The sequence below is a fragment of the Populus trichocarpa genome, chromosome 1 (assembly GCF_000002775.5).
Source record: "Populus trichocarpa isolate Nisqually-1 chromosome 1, P.trichocarpa_v4.1, whole genome shotgun sequence".
Classification (NCBI taxonomy): Eukaryota; Viridiplantae; Streptophyta; class Magnoliopsida; order Malpighiales; family Salicaceae; genus Populus; species Populus trichocarpa.
The window spans coordinates 2,740,002-2,756,756 of NC_037285.2; the positions used below are offsets into that span (position 1 = coordinate 2,740,002).

The 16,755-nt window shown below is 31.0% G+C and overlaps 1 protein-coding gene across 3 annotated transcripts; it reads right to left on the reverse strand.

Annotated features, from left to right (window-relative positions):
• LOC7455779 (serine/threonine-protein kinase BLUS1) lies at window positions 1–7,866 on the reverse strand. 3 transcript variants are annotated; one of them, XM_052452734.1, is made up of 21 exons: window positions 7,400–7,866; window positions 6,717–6,971; window positions 6,255–6,379; window positions 5,727–5,771; window positions 5,558–5,639; window positions 5,399–5,467; window positions 5,109–5,279; window positions 4,939–5,004; window positions 4,232–4,300; window positions 4,001–4,132; window positions 3,826–3,893; window positions 3,425–3,571; window positions 3,075–3,187; window positions 2,721–2,818; window positions 2,610–2,651; window positions 975–1,097; window positions 839–887; window positions 693–754; window positions 511–572; window positions 354–405; window positions 1–277 (listed from the first exon to the last, which is right to left on the reverse strand). In XM_052452734.1, exons 1-21 carry the CDS (start codon window positions 7,556–7,558, stop codon window positions 272–274), a joined length of 1,995 nt encoding a protein of 664 aa, XP_052308694.1. In that variant the 5' UTR covers window positions 7,559–7,866; the 3' UTR covers window positions 1–271. The 3 variants fall into 3 exon arrangements, with proteins under 3 accessions (XP_052308694.1, XP_024467284.2, XP_024467293.2); XM_024611516.2 differs by having other exon boundaries at window positions 1–237; window positions 2,595–2,651; XM_024611525.2 differs by having other exon boundaries at window positions 2,595–2,651; window positions 2,721–2,830.
• Window positions 7,867–16,755: the final 8,889 nt, after the last annotated feature.

Sequence of the window (16,755 nt, forward strand, 5' to 3'; positions counted from 1 at the left end):
TTTACACTAGCAAGTTGATTATAAATAGAAACCTTTTCTTGTTTACATTTGAGATTCCATCAATGGTGAATCTGCACATGTGGGGTAAAATATTACATGCTGAAACAAATCTGTAATCCAAAAATAATAACGAGCTACCAACAATTAGTTCTCTTCTGTGTCAAAATATGATCAATCTAGGGACTGTCTCCTCTGTGAGCTTCGCCGGTGTAGCTAGTAAGGTTTTTCGAATTTGTTCTGCATCCATCAAGCTCCCATTTGGATAAAGAAATCATACCTGAAATCCTTTTGTTAGCCTATTCCATGACCAAAAAGGCCAACTAAGGGTGGTCAAGGGGATATCAAATGCCAACCTGAGCATTTTCTGTTTTATACTTTTGGAGCTCTTCTTGTGTTCGTATAAGCCTATATTTACAGAAGAAGATTTTAACGAATACTTGATGTTATTTTTTATACAAATGTGAAGATAAACTACATGATGTAAATTCATCTGCATGGCATTACAATTACCTCCATTGCAACTCGGTTATTTCATGAAGCAATTCCTTCTCCCTATCATGAGCTGCTTCTATCTGCAAATTCCACACAAAAATTCCTTAGCTTCAGGAATAAAATACAATCTAGTTCAGAAAATTAATGTAACTGAAAATCATCCCTGGCCTTTGAAAGTAATCAACACTAGAGTTACATACCAAAGATTTCTCTGTAGATCCACCTTGCGCCGTTGCCCATCCCCCATCAGTTGTGCGGTTGCCTAAGAAAACAAAACACATTCAAGTAAGGTAACCGAACAGATTAAAGAAAAATAGCTTATTCCAAAGGCAAGTAATTGCTGCACCTGCAGTGTCACCTCCATAAAGTTGCCTCATTAGATGCAGAATACCATCCTGTCGAGGGGGGAAAAGAGTCAACAAATGCAGAAATTTTGATTACATACGATGGAAAAATATGAAACTATACTCTATAATGCATACCCTTTGAGTAATATTTGTCTGTAGAAGAGAAAGCAATAGTGGAAACACAGAATGATCCAAAACAGTTGATGGTATGGTTTCTGATGGTGATGGCGAAGGCGTTCCTGGATGTTGGGTGAGCACCTACATAACCCATAACATTTTCATGAGAATGGGAAGGTACTATACAGCTTCGATCATAAGAAACCTGAGTAACAGGAACTATATTCTATTCAGAGATTCCATATGCACTAACTGGCCAAAAACCTGCCCTCTGGGGAGAATTTTCCTCGTAAATTAACCGTGATATAAAAGGCTCCAGTTCAGCATTTCAATATATAGGGAATCAATCTTCAGAAAAAGCTGACAGTCAATAGCTGGAAGACTAGACAATGTATAAAAGAAGATTTTGACACATAAAACTCAAAATTGATGGGAAAACGAGTACTAATTATCAAAAGGTTAGAAAGAAACTTTGTTCCCTCTCGGCCTAACCAGATAAAAAAAAAAAACCTGAAAGGAACTAAATTTCTTTGCCACTAGCTTAGTAAGAGTGCACTAAGTCCAGTGCCCCTCAAAGCCTCTGTTTGTGGCCTTTTCTATGAGTACCTGAAGGAATCACTATTAAAGTTATGGATTGTTCTTATTTTTTCATAAGAATTTACGTATCACTCCATAAGTTAAAAATCCAACACAATCATAATTATATTTAAAAAAAAATCACATATATGCTTTAATGTTAAATATTGAAAAAGAAAATTAAACTCGTGACATTAAACTGCAACTTTAATATAATATTTTGATATGTGATGAATAAACACTTTGTGCTACAAAAAAAGTCTGAAGGACAGTTAACTAGTTCATCCCAAAAACTGTGAAGAAAAAATGAAAAAGGACCACTAAATGCTTAAACTATTACTTGTTGAGAAGCTAAAAATTTAGGTGATATCTAATCAAATTGGGATTTTATTTCATCTGAATGGATAAATTGTCTTACATCTTTAGTCAAGATCATCTAACTTAAGACCTGAGAATTGTTTTAGGCCATGGCTTTGCTCTATCCCAGTAATAAACTGAAAAAACATTAGAAGTGTGCAACATTCTGCTCCTACAATTGTTATCGAACAAGCCCTGTTGAAGGAATACTACGTTGTATCAGTTGTGCACAACACATATTTCACATACCTGACTCTCCAAAACTCTTCAAAAAATCATAAATACGCAATGACATGTCTGACTATTTTGTAAGTACATGTAGAAGTAGAAAACCTAAATGGTTTTGACTTAGGTTTCGACTTCTGAGTATGAATAAAAAGGTGGTGTCTAGTCTCAGAGAATACCATGTCAAAAGATCATATATAAAAGCTATTCTCTAACAATTTGCTTGAGATTCTGTAGAATTGATTTACCGTTTCTTAAATTTTTTAGAGTTAATTTAAAGCGGCCTTTGGGAGTTATGGTTCTACTTATCACCTTTCTACTAAGTTTACCATATCAATCTTCGTAGAAGTTAATTTATCTCCATTGATTTTTAGCTTATTCACATGCTATTTTTTTAAAAAAAAATTTAGGAAAACAATAAAATGTAAACTAGAAAAGATCAAAGGATAATAAGATGTACAATGGCACAAATGTGCTGACCTCAAAATTACGAACCTGCATGCTGTGACTCTTCTGCAGAACCAGAGGTGAGACCGCCTGAAAAGGAAAGTCGAGTTATATCCCATCTGAATAAAAGAAGGGACATCAATACTGAAATTTAGTCACCTTTTCTATATCAACATTCTCTGAAGTAACTTTGAATCGTCCTCTTTGCTGAACAACTGGAGGCTTTGCCTTTTCATCTAGTTCCTCACTGCTTGCCCCTTCAAACAGCTCTTTGAATATACGGGTAAGTGAAATCTCCTCATAAGAGAGAGAGAGAGAGAGAGAGAGAGAGAGAAGGTATGATACAGTAATTAAAGCAAAATTGGGAACTTGTTTCCCTATTAGAAGAAAATGCAAGAAGAAAGAAGAAACTATAAGACAGCAAAGCCATCATGTACCAATCAATGAGAAACTGGGAATTCTTTGCACATGAAAAAGAAATGCTACAACAATGACAAGAATTTAAGCACTTGCCTGATGACTTAAATGGCTTTGAAGGATTTTCAGAAGGTACATCATCTCCATCTTGATTAATTATTGCTCCGTTGATATTTGAATTATTTGGTGGTTGATTTTGCAACTTGTCACTGTATGGATTCCGAAAATCTTGGTAAGAAAATGCCAAAGGATGTTAAAATAAATTTTCATATGAGAAAAAGAATATTCAGTCACATATTAGAGTATATGGGATGCCAAGAATGTAGAATACACTCAATGATAAAATGAAACAAGACAGTAAAACTATTAGGATGGTAGACAGTTTATATGTTCTAAGAATTAAACCATTCCAAGTTCGAATTAATACACAGGATCAGCTGTCAAACCTAGGTTTTCCGTTGATATCAGAAGCTGGCCTTTCAGTTGCATTTCCTTCAACACGATCTGGAAAAGGTGAAGAATTTTGCGAAACATGCCTTTCATGGCATGGACTTGCATTGATTGAGTCATCATCGGATTTTACACTTCTAACTCTGAAAACAAATCATAAGATTCTTATTAGAGTTCAGTCAATGTATAGCTAACGAATTCTCTGACAATTAAAGATATAAATTTTACAGCATTCACAGAGAAATATAAACACAAGCACTTTGGTATTGGGTTGAGTTTTATTTAAAGACAACGCTAAGCATTAGCTTTTCCATGCAGAAGCACTGCTGCTCACTGATTACTTCTTATAAGTGGCTAAACAAATAAATAAAGAAAAAAGCATAGGTTAGGGACACACTTCGTAATATTTATTGCAGAGTTGACTGATGGAAGTGGTGCAGCTCGATTTTGCATGTCTTTATCCTCCTGTCAAATATATGAGCATTAAAACCAAAGAAACTAAGTAAATGAGAAGATGAAAATTGAAGCACCTATCTCTCTACAAGCTGTGCAAGAACCAGATATCAAAATACCATCATTTCTGTGACTTGTCCTAGGGAAGAATTCCGAGGTTCTGATTGCTTTTCAACTGCATCAAGTGTAGACAAAGAATTCGAGCTTCCTCCCGGATTACTATCAGTCGTATGGTCCTCAGCATCTGGTATCTGAAGCCAAAAAAAAAAAAAAAGAGGGCGTGAGACAGGGAATCCTAACCACTGTTACCAAGTTGATTTTAACTGAGACGGAATCAGCCATTGCGGTACCAAGGAAGCCTGAGCCTTCACATCTTCAAGGTTGAAGTTCCAACCGCTAATTCCCCGTTTGTATTCATTCTACATAGGATTACAAGCAAGATATTACTAAAGCATAATGAGATATCTGCAAATAAAAGAGCAGTATATAAGTGAAACAAATACATCCTTGGATGTAGATTATAATATCCATGAACAAAACTATAATAGACTTGTTAAGATCAGCTTGCAGCCATAACACTAATGACAGACTACAACTTAACACCACAAAACTGATACTGTAAACAAATAGTAATTAATAGGCATGCGAAATCTAAATACATGACAGAAATCAACAGCCATACCCAATATCATGTTATTTGATAAAAAAAAAACTAACTTAACAAATCTTAAACTTGAAAAGCTGAAGAAAACTCTAAGAGTACTCAAGATGGTCGAGAACTTGGAAAGCTCCGTTACTTTATAGGATAGCCATCCTTTCAGTTTATGTTATTAGAAAATTGTGATGATTGATAATGGAACACAAAAATGCATTTGAATATTGGAAAAATATGCAAAAGGAAATCTACACTTGAAATGTAAGAAATACACTGCTACAATTTCAAAGAAGCATAATAAAACAACATACAATTTAGAAGGGAAAAAAATCAGATAGAAAAATATTGTAGTTTTACTAGAAATCAAATTAACATCTGCTTTAGACAACAAAACATTCAAACCTGTGATAGTTCCTCCATTTCCCCATCGGGCATCTTCTTTTGAGCAAGCATGTCTTCTTCCTTTCTCTGCATTTCAAATTAAGGCAATTTTTAAGTTCACAATGCAAGTCAGAATAGAAAATGAGGCTGTTTATTGTTGCAGTAATGTCCTTAAAACTTAACTCACTAACCTTCAAATCCTTGATACGATCACCAAGATCGGGCAATCCATCCAATAATGTCCGTACGATATAGTCATTCGACCTTGCTTGCTTGAAAAAGGAATGCTTTAACAACTTATTTGCAGAAGGTCGTTTCAAAGGATCTTTTACCAAACAACTAGCAATCATCTGCTTAAAAGACTGGGGAGATTGAACAAAAGACATATCAGGCAACTAGCTTGAACCAAACGGTATTACTCTGCTAGTTTTCATTCCTTTTTTAGTATGAAACTCTGCTAGTTAGTTTGTTAAAAGCATACCTTAGAGAACTTCTTATCCCTTTCTAAATCCAGGCCTGGGGGTGCATTTTGCAAGGTCATAAGCAGCACCTTTACAAGAGAAAATTTAATTCAGACTGAGATAAAATTCATGGTGTTCTACAAAATATGTTACTTATAATTTTAGTACAGTCTAGGCACCTTCATTGGAGGATATTTTGAGAAAGGAGCATGCCCATGCGCAAGCTCCAAAGCAGTTATCCCGAAGGACCAGATGTCAGCCCTGTGGGAAAATTTTCAGCAAAACATCAATTCCATGATATCGAAACCTTATGAGGAGGAGAAACTCTTGAAAAGAGAGTGGACTTACTTGAAATCATATCCATGAAGCTGCTCCATGACCTCAGGTGCCATCCTGAAAAACAAAAGACAGGGGTATAAGGCACAGGTACTATTGCCGTATTCACACCATTGTTTCTTATCTCCTTGCAATTATCTGTCACCTGAAGACTTTATTTTATTCATTTCAAGATAGGCCCTCTAATAAATACATAATATTTTTCTAAGATAACAAAATGGATTGTATTTGTCAAAATCGTATAGGTATGATCTTCATTGTGAATCGTGATCAATCCAATACAAAACTTTTGTAGATATGTTTTGGAGTATTCCTTTATCATTTCGTCCAACAGTTTGAATTCTATGAAATTTCTCGATATCATTTAAAAAGGTTCCTGACATAGTGAAATATTTCTACAGTAGACTCCATTAAACATACTTTAAGCCTTGATAATTATATGAATATTAAGGCTAGCTTTTATTTACTGTAACATACAATAAGGGGGTCGAAAACAAAATTAAGAATTTAAAATATTTATTAGAATTCTTAAAATCATACCAGCAAGGCGTCCCAACAAATGTATTCCTCATCCGTTGCCTGTCTCCTGAATCAAAAAGGCAAGCAGAAACACCAAAATCTCCCAACTTGACTGCGCCACGTCCATCAACGAGAATATTACCAGCCTTCAAAAAACATAACATAATCTCAATTAGAGAACTAAAATAAATGACTTATAGCTGTGTAATTAAGAAACTAACATTAATTCCAGAAACCAACACAGGTTCTAACTAGGGAGTTGAATGATTATTTGGTACAGCATAAAATAACAAAGCATACAAGCATGTAAGATAGTGCCAAGATAACACAGATTCTATAAACATTAGAAATTGAAACAATAACACATACAAATAAGTCCCATTTCTTGAGGTAATTAGATATATAATTAGGCGATAAAGATCGTTTAGAGCTAATGAAAGTTCGATCAGAAGGACTAAGAAGTCTAAAGACAGGATTACCTACTTTAACATCGCGATGTATGTGGCCCTGTTGATGAAGATACTCTATTCCCTTCAATACCTCACGTAGTATTGTTGCTATCACCAACTCCTCAAAACCATCAGGATAAGCAGCCTTCAATATGTGAAGACAAGAACCCCCAGCCATAAATGGCATAACAACCCACAAATTATGATCACTGACAAAGGAGCACTGTGATTTCAGAACATTAGGATGGTCCACCAAGATCATTGTTTGCACTTCCCGTGAAATATTACTCTGTCAGAACAGCAGTACATATAAACCAAAATTAACATTAAAAAACACAACTATTGCCTTGTTGCAAGTATTAAACTTCAAAACAAAAATGGAATCATACTTTTTTTTATAAAAAAAAATCTACAAAATCATACTGTGCAATTAAAATCCAACATGAAAAAATTAAATTTTATTCCTTGATCCCATAATGCGATAGCCCACAATTTTCTAGTGCATCATTTTTTTATTTTTAATATTTGCAAGCTTTAAGGTATCTGCAGAACAAGACACGCACACACACAAGGTTTCAGTCTAGCTATGATATTGACAACGAAATTTGAATATAAAAATCCAATCTTAATCAATTACAACTAACAAAAAAAATACAATATGATCACGAGAAAACAATATTCAAGAACAAAAGAAAGAAAGGAAAAAAAATTCTTTACCAGATCAGCGTTATCGCGTTCAAAGTCAAGAATCTTGATGGCGACAATCTCATCAAAAGGAACACACAAGGCACGATGAACAGAAGCACTAACACCTTGACCAACCTCTTCGTAAAGAAGATAATTCTCGGATCCAATGGGATACTTCTTCTTCTCCATTGTCTTACAAAACCCTTTATTATTTTCTTTTTCACTCTACAAAAAATCACACCGAAGAAGCTCTTTCACACGTTAAATAAGCTCGTAATTTGAAGAAGAAGATCCATGACAATAATAACGTTTCTAAGAAGCAGAGATATCGCTAGATATTCACATGGTGGTGGAGGTGACGACGAGGAGTGAAAAGAAAGGGAAGAGGATCGTGCATTAATGACGAGGTTGTTGACTTCTAAGATTTCTCTTTCTCGTGAGATTGAGAGAAAGGCGAGGCTAACGGATCGCCGCTCAAACTGGTACCATGTTTTTTTTTTTTTTATTTAACGTTATTTTACGTAGGTTTTATTTATATAAGTTGTTGTTGTTCTTGTGTTATGGATTTACTCCGGCCACCTGATTTTTTTTATCTTATTTTTTATGGTCGGTTACGATTTTTATTTTTTTTTATTTTTTAGGTTTCTTTTTCTTAAAGGAGAGGGATTCATTATTAAACTTTGAATTTGAGTAAAGGTACTGTTGTGTGAAGATTAAATGACATCAAATAATTAAGGTGGTTAATTAAGATAATTAGTAAATCAGGATTGATTTATTTTCTTAATTAGTTTAATTGTAAATAAATGGCAATTATAGGAATACGAATGCTAATCTTATCTTATTTTCTTTTTGGATTTACCAACTGAAAATCTCATTCAATCACTCGTTTTAAGATAGGAAGTTTTGAAAACTACTATTTTCGATTAAATAAAATCTATGTTAAGGAAACTATCTAGGGTTTAATTTGGGTTGCTTGCCAATGTTATTCGAGCTGCGGAGTATTTCGGAGTTAATTAGTTCTAAAAAAAGTCTCGTGTGTTTGATATTTTTTAAAAATATATTTTTTTAATTAAAAATATATTGAAATAATATTTTTATCGATTTTATTTATTTATTCTTAACATCAATATATTAATATCATAAAAAGCACTTAAAAATATAAATTTATTTTTTTCTCATTTAAAAGTATTTTAATAATTAACTTATAAGAAGAAACGAAGTGCTGTTTGCACAGTACTTGATTATATATTCATAAAAAGAGGTTCTTTTCGAAGAAGAAAAGCTCCAGCCAGCATATATTTCACGGCAGACGACCTCTCTTGGATTTTCCTAGTGATGATGATACAATGGCACAGATGATTTTTTCAGTGATATTGATAGTATTAATATCACCACAGAAACCACTACCGATCATTCTTCCACCACTGACAGCTCCAGCTCCTCCTCCGTCGGTTATGGCCAGACCTTTGCTGATTCTCAGTTATCCGCTGAGCTTTGCTTTCCAGTAATTTAATTAGTTTTCTTAATTGATAAGAAATATTAATGATAATTATTTTCCTAAAATAGATTCTTTTTTTTTTTTTTTGCTTAATCAAATAATAAAAAACAACTTGATTTTTATATAATAATTTTCTAATTAAAAACAAATATTTATTTCCTAATTTTCTAATATATATATATATATATATATGATAATATTATGAGAGAAATTTTATAGTACTTAAAGAATAACTAATAATATTATATCAGTTATTTTTAGTGTTTATTTTAAAAATTAGAAAAGAGAAATATTAAGTGGAGATATATATTTTTAGTTTTGGTTAGATAAAAAGAATTAAATAAAAAAATGTTTTTTTCTTTAATTTTGGATTTTAGAATCAACATTTATAAAAAATTATTTTTTAATATACTTACATTAATATAAAATACTTAGTTTTGATTAAATGTAGCAACCGATCTAAATAGAATCTAATTTTAGATGCATTGCACGTGTGGCTAGATTAATATTCATGCACCTAACGCTCATGAGAACTTCATGTACGTACGTGTGCATTAAAAGATGCTAATCCACTAGTATTTTTACTATTCAAAATTGAATAGTTGAAATCGATATTAATTGGTTTATTTAATTATTGTAGTTTCACCTAATTATTTCTTCTTTTTTTTCTTGCCCAAGAAAACAGACTTGATCTTGGGAATGTTTTTGGACTTAGATTGATTTCAATTTTTTAAGTTGTTTTCTAGGTTTTTTAGGTCATTAATAGGTTTATAAAGATGTTTAGAGTATTTTTCTAAAAGTTATGAGTTAAAAATAGGTTAAAACAAATTTTTAAGCGGAAAAAAAATACCTTATTTTTCCAGTAACCTTTGATCACTGGAATCTACAGAAAGTAGATAACGCGTCGCGCGATTGCTGTTTTTTAAAAACAAAATAGGATGAATGACCCCTTTAAAAAATTTTAAAAATAAATAAATAAAGATAGATCCACACGTTGAGGTTTATTTTGTTTTCTATTTTATATTTGGGCTAAAACAACTGATAAAAAAAAATTATTGAATCCAAATAAGTTTATGAACCAGATCGCAAGTTTAACAGGTTAATCCGTAGTGTCTAAGCAATTATTATTATTTTTTGTTTAATACTTTTTCTACCCCTTAATTTAAGAAAAAACACAATTTATGGATGATCTATTTTTTTAGTTATCTCAAATATAAAAGAATGTAATTTCACTTATCAATAATCTACTTTCAAAATAAATATAATAATTAAATAAAGATGAGAATTTTACAATATTCAACAAGCAAGTGCTCCCAATATAGTATTTACTTGCAAACAAATAAATCATGTAAAATCTACATTCTAATGCATGCGTTACTACTCACTCTTTTCATATATTTGATCAAATTATTATATATTCTCGGATCCAAATTTGACAACTGATCATTTAATTAAAAAATTAATAACAATTTATAAGTTAGTTCTTAATTATAGTTTATCAACATTAATAATATTTAATGTAATATCAATTTTTTTTATATCAATTGTACCATCAAAGAATTTTTATCTTTTTAATTGATACAATCAATAGAATTATTAATTTTATGTGTAATATTCCTTACGTGATCCCACCAAAAACTGAAACTAGAAGGGGATTTAATTTATTGTTTTTAGTATAGTGTGAGAGAAAAAGATATGTGAATTAATAATAATTAAGGCTACAATTAATTAGAAGGTATAGGACCCATGGATGCAGTGGATCCTACCATTAAATGTAATTATAATTAGACGACACGATAATTTATTTCCATTCAGCGTTGCAGGAGATCAGGATAAATTAACGAAGCTGGCTCTTGAAATTAAGAACAAAACAGGAAGCAAATCACAATCAAGCAAATATATAAACATACCAAAAGAGAAAAAATAATTGCAAATAATATTCTCCCTTAACTAATTTTTCTTTTATAAATATTTTATAATAATGCAAATTTAGTGACTTTCCCTCTTAAACTCTTTTGTTCATCAACAATTAAACAATTTATTAATTAATGATTTATTTATTTTTTGTATTTATTGACATAAATAATTCTACAATGACTCGTTTATTCTCTATTCAGAGGTAGCAAAAAGATCACAATAAATTAACGAAGCACGCTCTTGGAAATAAGAAGGAAAAAAAAAACAGAGAGAAATTAATCACAATCAAGCAAATAAAAATAGAAAGAAGAGGAGAATTAAATGCAAAGAATATCTCTTAATTAAATCTCTTATAAAAAAAAAAATCATAATAACGAGCCTTTAATGATGTTCTATATATCATCTTAAATAAATTCTTATGTAGTTATTTCATTAACTTTCAATATTCTGTTGAGCTAATTAATATCAATTCAACACTGGACATGAACAAACAAGTACGTACTTCTTTCACTAACTTTCAATCTGTAACCGCAGAATTCTCCCAAATTGAAAGATAGAGATCAGAACATACGATAAGAATATTAAGTGTTTTTTACATTGCTTGTATGCTCCTCAAATCTCAAAATCCTTGCCTTTTTAAAGAAACAAATAATTATTGATGAAGTCTTAGAATCCAAGTATTGCAAGAACAAATTGGATAGTCGATTAATTAATTAATCATAGCAATTCTATTTTATTATCATTAGTCAAGATAGTTGATGACTTATACTTGGTACTTGATAGACCAATATGACTTGTGACTAATTAATACATGCAAATTAAAGAATTTTTTTTTTGTGGAGGAAGGGACTTTCCGATTCTTAAATAAATATTTTTTTAGAGAGAAAAAATACAATAATATTTGGAGAGATATTCTCTTAAAATATATATACAGTAGAGAATGAAGATTGTGAACCTTTGTTTTGAAGGTCTCATGGTGTATTTATAACTCACGAGTCTTGTTATTTTGCGGGGAGGAGGGATTGAAATGTATTTTTTACCTTTATGATATTTTGAGTTGTATTATGAGCTGTATTCCACATATTTTATCCAGCTAAAAGATAGAGATATGATGGGTTACGAAAGACTTTAATACACCTAATGGTGTTGACGGAGTGTAGACTTGTTTAATTAAGCCTATTTATTGAAAAATAAAACCTTTAAGATTTTATATAAAAATTTATAGAATTGATGGTGTTTAAACGCAATTATCTCTTGGATCTGGTCAGAGTGTCTGAGCTTGGCAATGGCTGGGTCTCGCTAGCATCAGACCCAATAGGTATATCTTTGGCCAGACTCAGCGCGCCTCCATTGAAGCGTGTTTGGTGTTGGTATGTGCTAGCCCAACGCACCCGAGGATTCGAGAAAATCATACCCATATATTTTTTTATCCAGTATTTTTTTATAAAAATATATAGATAAAATATTATTTCATCACCACTGTATTGATTAGAAATTAAGCAAGGTATTTGAGAAGCCTTACAAACTAAACCTAAGTATAATAATACAGAATAAAAAATAAAAATAGAAAAAAATTAATTAAAAAAATATTTTTAAAAAACTCCTGCATTAGTCTCCTGTAAAAAAATATATTTTATCTTATAAAAGATTTTATTAATTGTGATGATCCCATTTGCACAAATGAGAGATTTTTCTTGTACCTATCAGATAAATCATGAGGATGGAGGATACACCAGAGGTGAAGTGGGTTCTGATAAGTTAACAACAGTAACCCGCACAGTCATGCTTGACCGTACGGTTTTTGGATGTTCCCGAGGAGTTGACCGGGGTTTGACACTTGTTTCAAGTTACGATCGCTAACAGTAACTTGAGTTCGTTCCTAGCGTGCAGGCTTGAGTCGCCTATCGTGGCTGGGTCTGTTTCAACTTTCAAGACCAGGTGGGGATCCTTTTATATATATATATATATATATATATATATAATTTGTTTTTGTATTTTAAAATGTTTTTTTTTAAATTAAAAATTTTTATTTTTTTTATTTTTATAATTTTAGATTGATGTGCTGATATTAAAAATAAATTTTAAAAAATTAAAAAATATATATTTTTAATATATTTTTAAATAAAAAATACTTTAAAAATAACCGTTTCCGTAATATCTAACAAACTCTAAAAATACTTGCATCTATCAAATTAATGTTTTAATGTTATATTATTCGTTCGAACCAGCGATATTAGAATAAGACATGCATGCTTTATCTATTGAGTTACAACACAAAAGTTTTATAAAATATTTAAAGAAATATATTAACCTATTTATATACTAAGAAAATATATAAAACTGATTTATTGTCAATCTAATATTGAAAAATATAAAAGTAATTTATCATTAATTTTAATATTAAATGATAAATTTCTTTTAAAAAAATTAATAGAATAAAAAAAAAGAGAAAAAAACCTAAATAGCCAATTAAAAAAAAGTCACGAACCTGTTAAAAAAAAAAAACCCAAGCGTCCGGGGAAAAAATTCTCACATTAAAGGATGAATTATACATGTAAAAGACCAAAAAATTCAAAAGGCCAATAGAAATGCACCCAAACATGCAGGATTGAGTGGCCCAGAAACTCATAGATGCAAGTCACTTCAACTGACTTAGCTACAACAAGAATTTATTATAAAATATTTTGAAATATATATACATATATATATATATATATATATATATATAGTAACATGGTTAACTGTTTATATATATATATATATATATAAAAGTTAAATGTAGTTGTATTTATATTTTATAATATACAACAAAGAGTTATTTACCAAATCCAAGTTCGAGAACCATGAATCTATTGTTCAAGCTCGTATACACAACGACATATCAAGAAAATTAGAGCCTCTCATTTTGAGCTTCAAGATTAGTACGTACCTATTCCTTATTTTAGTTTTTTGTATGATAAAGATAGAGCCTCTGTAGCAGTATTTCAAGCTGCAGGCACCCCTCTTATTGGTCGACACGGGTTCTGATGAACTCACTTGGCGGCAATGCAATCCATCCATGCAAAGATTGTATTAAGATCGAGAGTTTTCCCATGTAAGATCCCAGTACGTAATTCATCTCCCCATCGTTTTATTAGATGCGATGATCCCTTCTGCAAAGATGGGAAATTTATTTGCCGCAACAGTGATTATTCCTGTGCCTGTGAGATATTGACTTAGGCGTGTGGGCATTACACCAGAGGTGAAGTGGCTAGCTTCTGATAAGTCATCGACGTTGACCAGCGCAGTCATGCTTGACCGGATGTTCCCAGGAAGTTGATAACGTGGATCAAAAAGGAGGTAGGCTCACAGGAGTCTTGGGTCTTAATTAATTAATCGAGGTGAACACTCACTAGTTAGCCAGGTGAATGCTCAAAACTTTACTCTGATCTGTGTCTAGCTACTTCCACAGTATAATCGTGATTCGGTAACTATGCCGATCGTGGATAATCCAGCTCGACTATCTTACTACATATGGCGGTATTAATGGGAATATCTCAATTGGTGGTGAAAGAGTGTGTGACAAACTCAAGCGGATGTTAGTGGAGGTACGATTATTGATTTAAGATCCTCTCTCTCTCTCTCTCTCTCATGGCTACCGCCTAGGGTATTTCAACCATTCAATAACATGCATGTTAAGAAGGCACTAGAATTACTAAAAAAAATTGACTTGAAGCAAAATGATATGTGAATTTCTTTTTGCTACAGTATAAATATTATTTTCCTCTTAATTAGAAGCATAAAAAATTAATCCTTAAGCGAGGGGCTCTTTTGTCTTTTTAGATAAAAAAGAAACAATACGAGTACAATCATACTCTTGGAAGGGGGAAAATATATATGCATCGAGGGGTTTATTATCCTTTTATTTTATTTAAATATTTAAATGGTAGAATTATCCTTGGAATTCAAAAAATAAAAGTCTAATTATGGGGGTGTTTTGGTTTTTTTATACTTTTTTTTTAATCCTTTTTATACTTTTTATATCACGTCATTCAAATGGCGCACGAGAGCCCGTACAACAACTAAAATCTTGTTTTCACCTCGGCGCTAGGAGTGGCGCATCGTTGTATTTTTGGCAGTGTGATACGTGCTCACGAAAAGGGTCTAGTTGGGCTGCAGTAGAGGTTTTTACTTCTTCTCTCTTTTCTGAATCTCATTCCCTAGAAAATCATGCCTAAACTTTTAAAAAAGCAATTATGTACTCTGGCTTGTAATCTTATCAATTTTAGTTCTTTTTTCTTTTAATTACTATTTATTTGGTTTTTGAACCTTTTTGAAGTTTGGATTTGGTCCTTATTCTTTGATTGTTATATTCTTATTATTTTATTATTTTTAAATTTTTAAATTTTATTCCTTAATATTTAATTTAATTTGATTTTCTATCTAATATTGGTTCTAATTCTTGGTTTTTTGTTATGATTAATAAATGATCACGAGCAAGCTCTATTTCTTACTGTATTGGGCGGAGCCTAGAGTTTAAAAATCCTTGCCCAGACCTTATCAAAATCTCTTAAGCTTGGGCGTGGCTGATGGGCTTTTAGCCCGCGAACAAGTCTAATCACAGATTTGAAAGAAGGGAATCCTTAAACGGAGAAATACAAAAATGAATTTTGGTCAGTCACGTGACCTACATGCGTAGTGTCAAAAATACTCTTAACGAGATCCAAATAGAAAAATTTCAGAGTGCTCTGAAATAAATACAAATAGATAGATTATGAAAGATAATGATATTTTATGAATTACATATTGATAAATATTTCTAAAACAATTTCTCCACAAAATCTCCGCAACCAATGGTCATCACTTGAGAATGCGATACAAACCATGTTTTTAAAAAAATTAATTTATTTTTGTTAAAAATTGTTTTGTATGTGTTTTTGATAGTTTTGATGTGTTGATCTCAAAAATAATTTTTAAAAAAATAAAAAAATATCATTTTGATATATTTTGGCACAAAAAATACTTTAAAAAGCAATCACAATCATATTTTCAAGCAAACAGAATGAAACCAAGATATTGTGCCGATAAACTTGCCATCTAATTGACACTGTACATAGAATTTGAAGATTTTGATGGGTTGGAGAATCCAAGTCTTTTTCCTGTCAAGGAAATAATTTTAAGCTATAAATGGTTAAAAATTAATGTTAAAGATATTCCTTGTAAGATATCCTTATCCAAACCATAACAAGTTTCCATTGAATTATCTCTTCATTACCACCTCTCCAATCCTAATGCACGGCTTCTGTATAATTATTGCTGTAAATATTTAATCTTATATTAATTAATTAATATAATTAATTATATGCTCAATAATACCCATGCAAAGATAAAAGGAGTGATATCTTAAGTTTGAATCCCACACATGTGTAGTAGTTCCACTGCTAATATATAAATAAAATTAATATATTATAAGAAACATTTGATATCATAATTGTCTTTTAATATACTATATATCAATTTTGAAGTATTTTGAGTATGATTATATTTTAAAAATATTAATATTTTTTAGTAGTTTTTTTATGATTTTGATATATTAATATAAAAAATTTAAAAACCATAACACTAAAAACATTCTTTTAATTAAAAAGGTACATTCAAATGTGTTTATCCTAGGCCAAAAAAAAAAATTAAAATTATATCTTGAATTTTATAAGAAAAAAAAATCATGATTATTTATACAATTGCAAGGTTGAATACACTATATATATATATATATATATATATATATATATATATATATATATACATATATATTTCAAAACATTTTTTACTTACAAAAAAATTAAATAAAATTTTAAAGACTTGACCAATATCCTATTTAATATTTTATGGTAGTTCTTTTTTTTTTAAATGGCTGAAGTCACGTGACCAAGGCGTGCAGCTTCAGGCAGCAAATTAAACCCAAAAATCCACACGCGCATTCAGCTCTTTG

Excerpts from the sequence above, each read along its gene's own strand:
- LOC7455779 (XM_024611516.2), bottom strand. The coding sequence starts at position 7,558 with ATGGAGAAGAAGAAGTATCCCATTGGATCCGAGAATTATCTTCTTTAC. Across the intron at positions 5,005-5,108 it reads ATCGTATCAAGGATTTGAAG|AGAAAGGAAGAAGACATGCT; the intron begins GTTAGTGAGTTA and ends TTTGAAATGCAG. Across the intron at positions 406-510 it reads ATAACCGAGTTGCAATGGAG|GCTTATACGAACACAAGAAG; the intron begins GTAATTGTAATG and ends CTGTAAATATAG.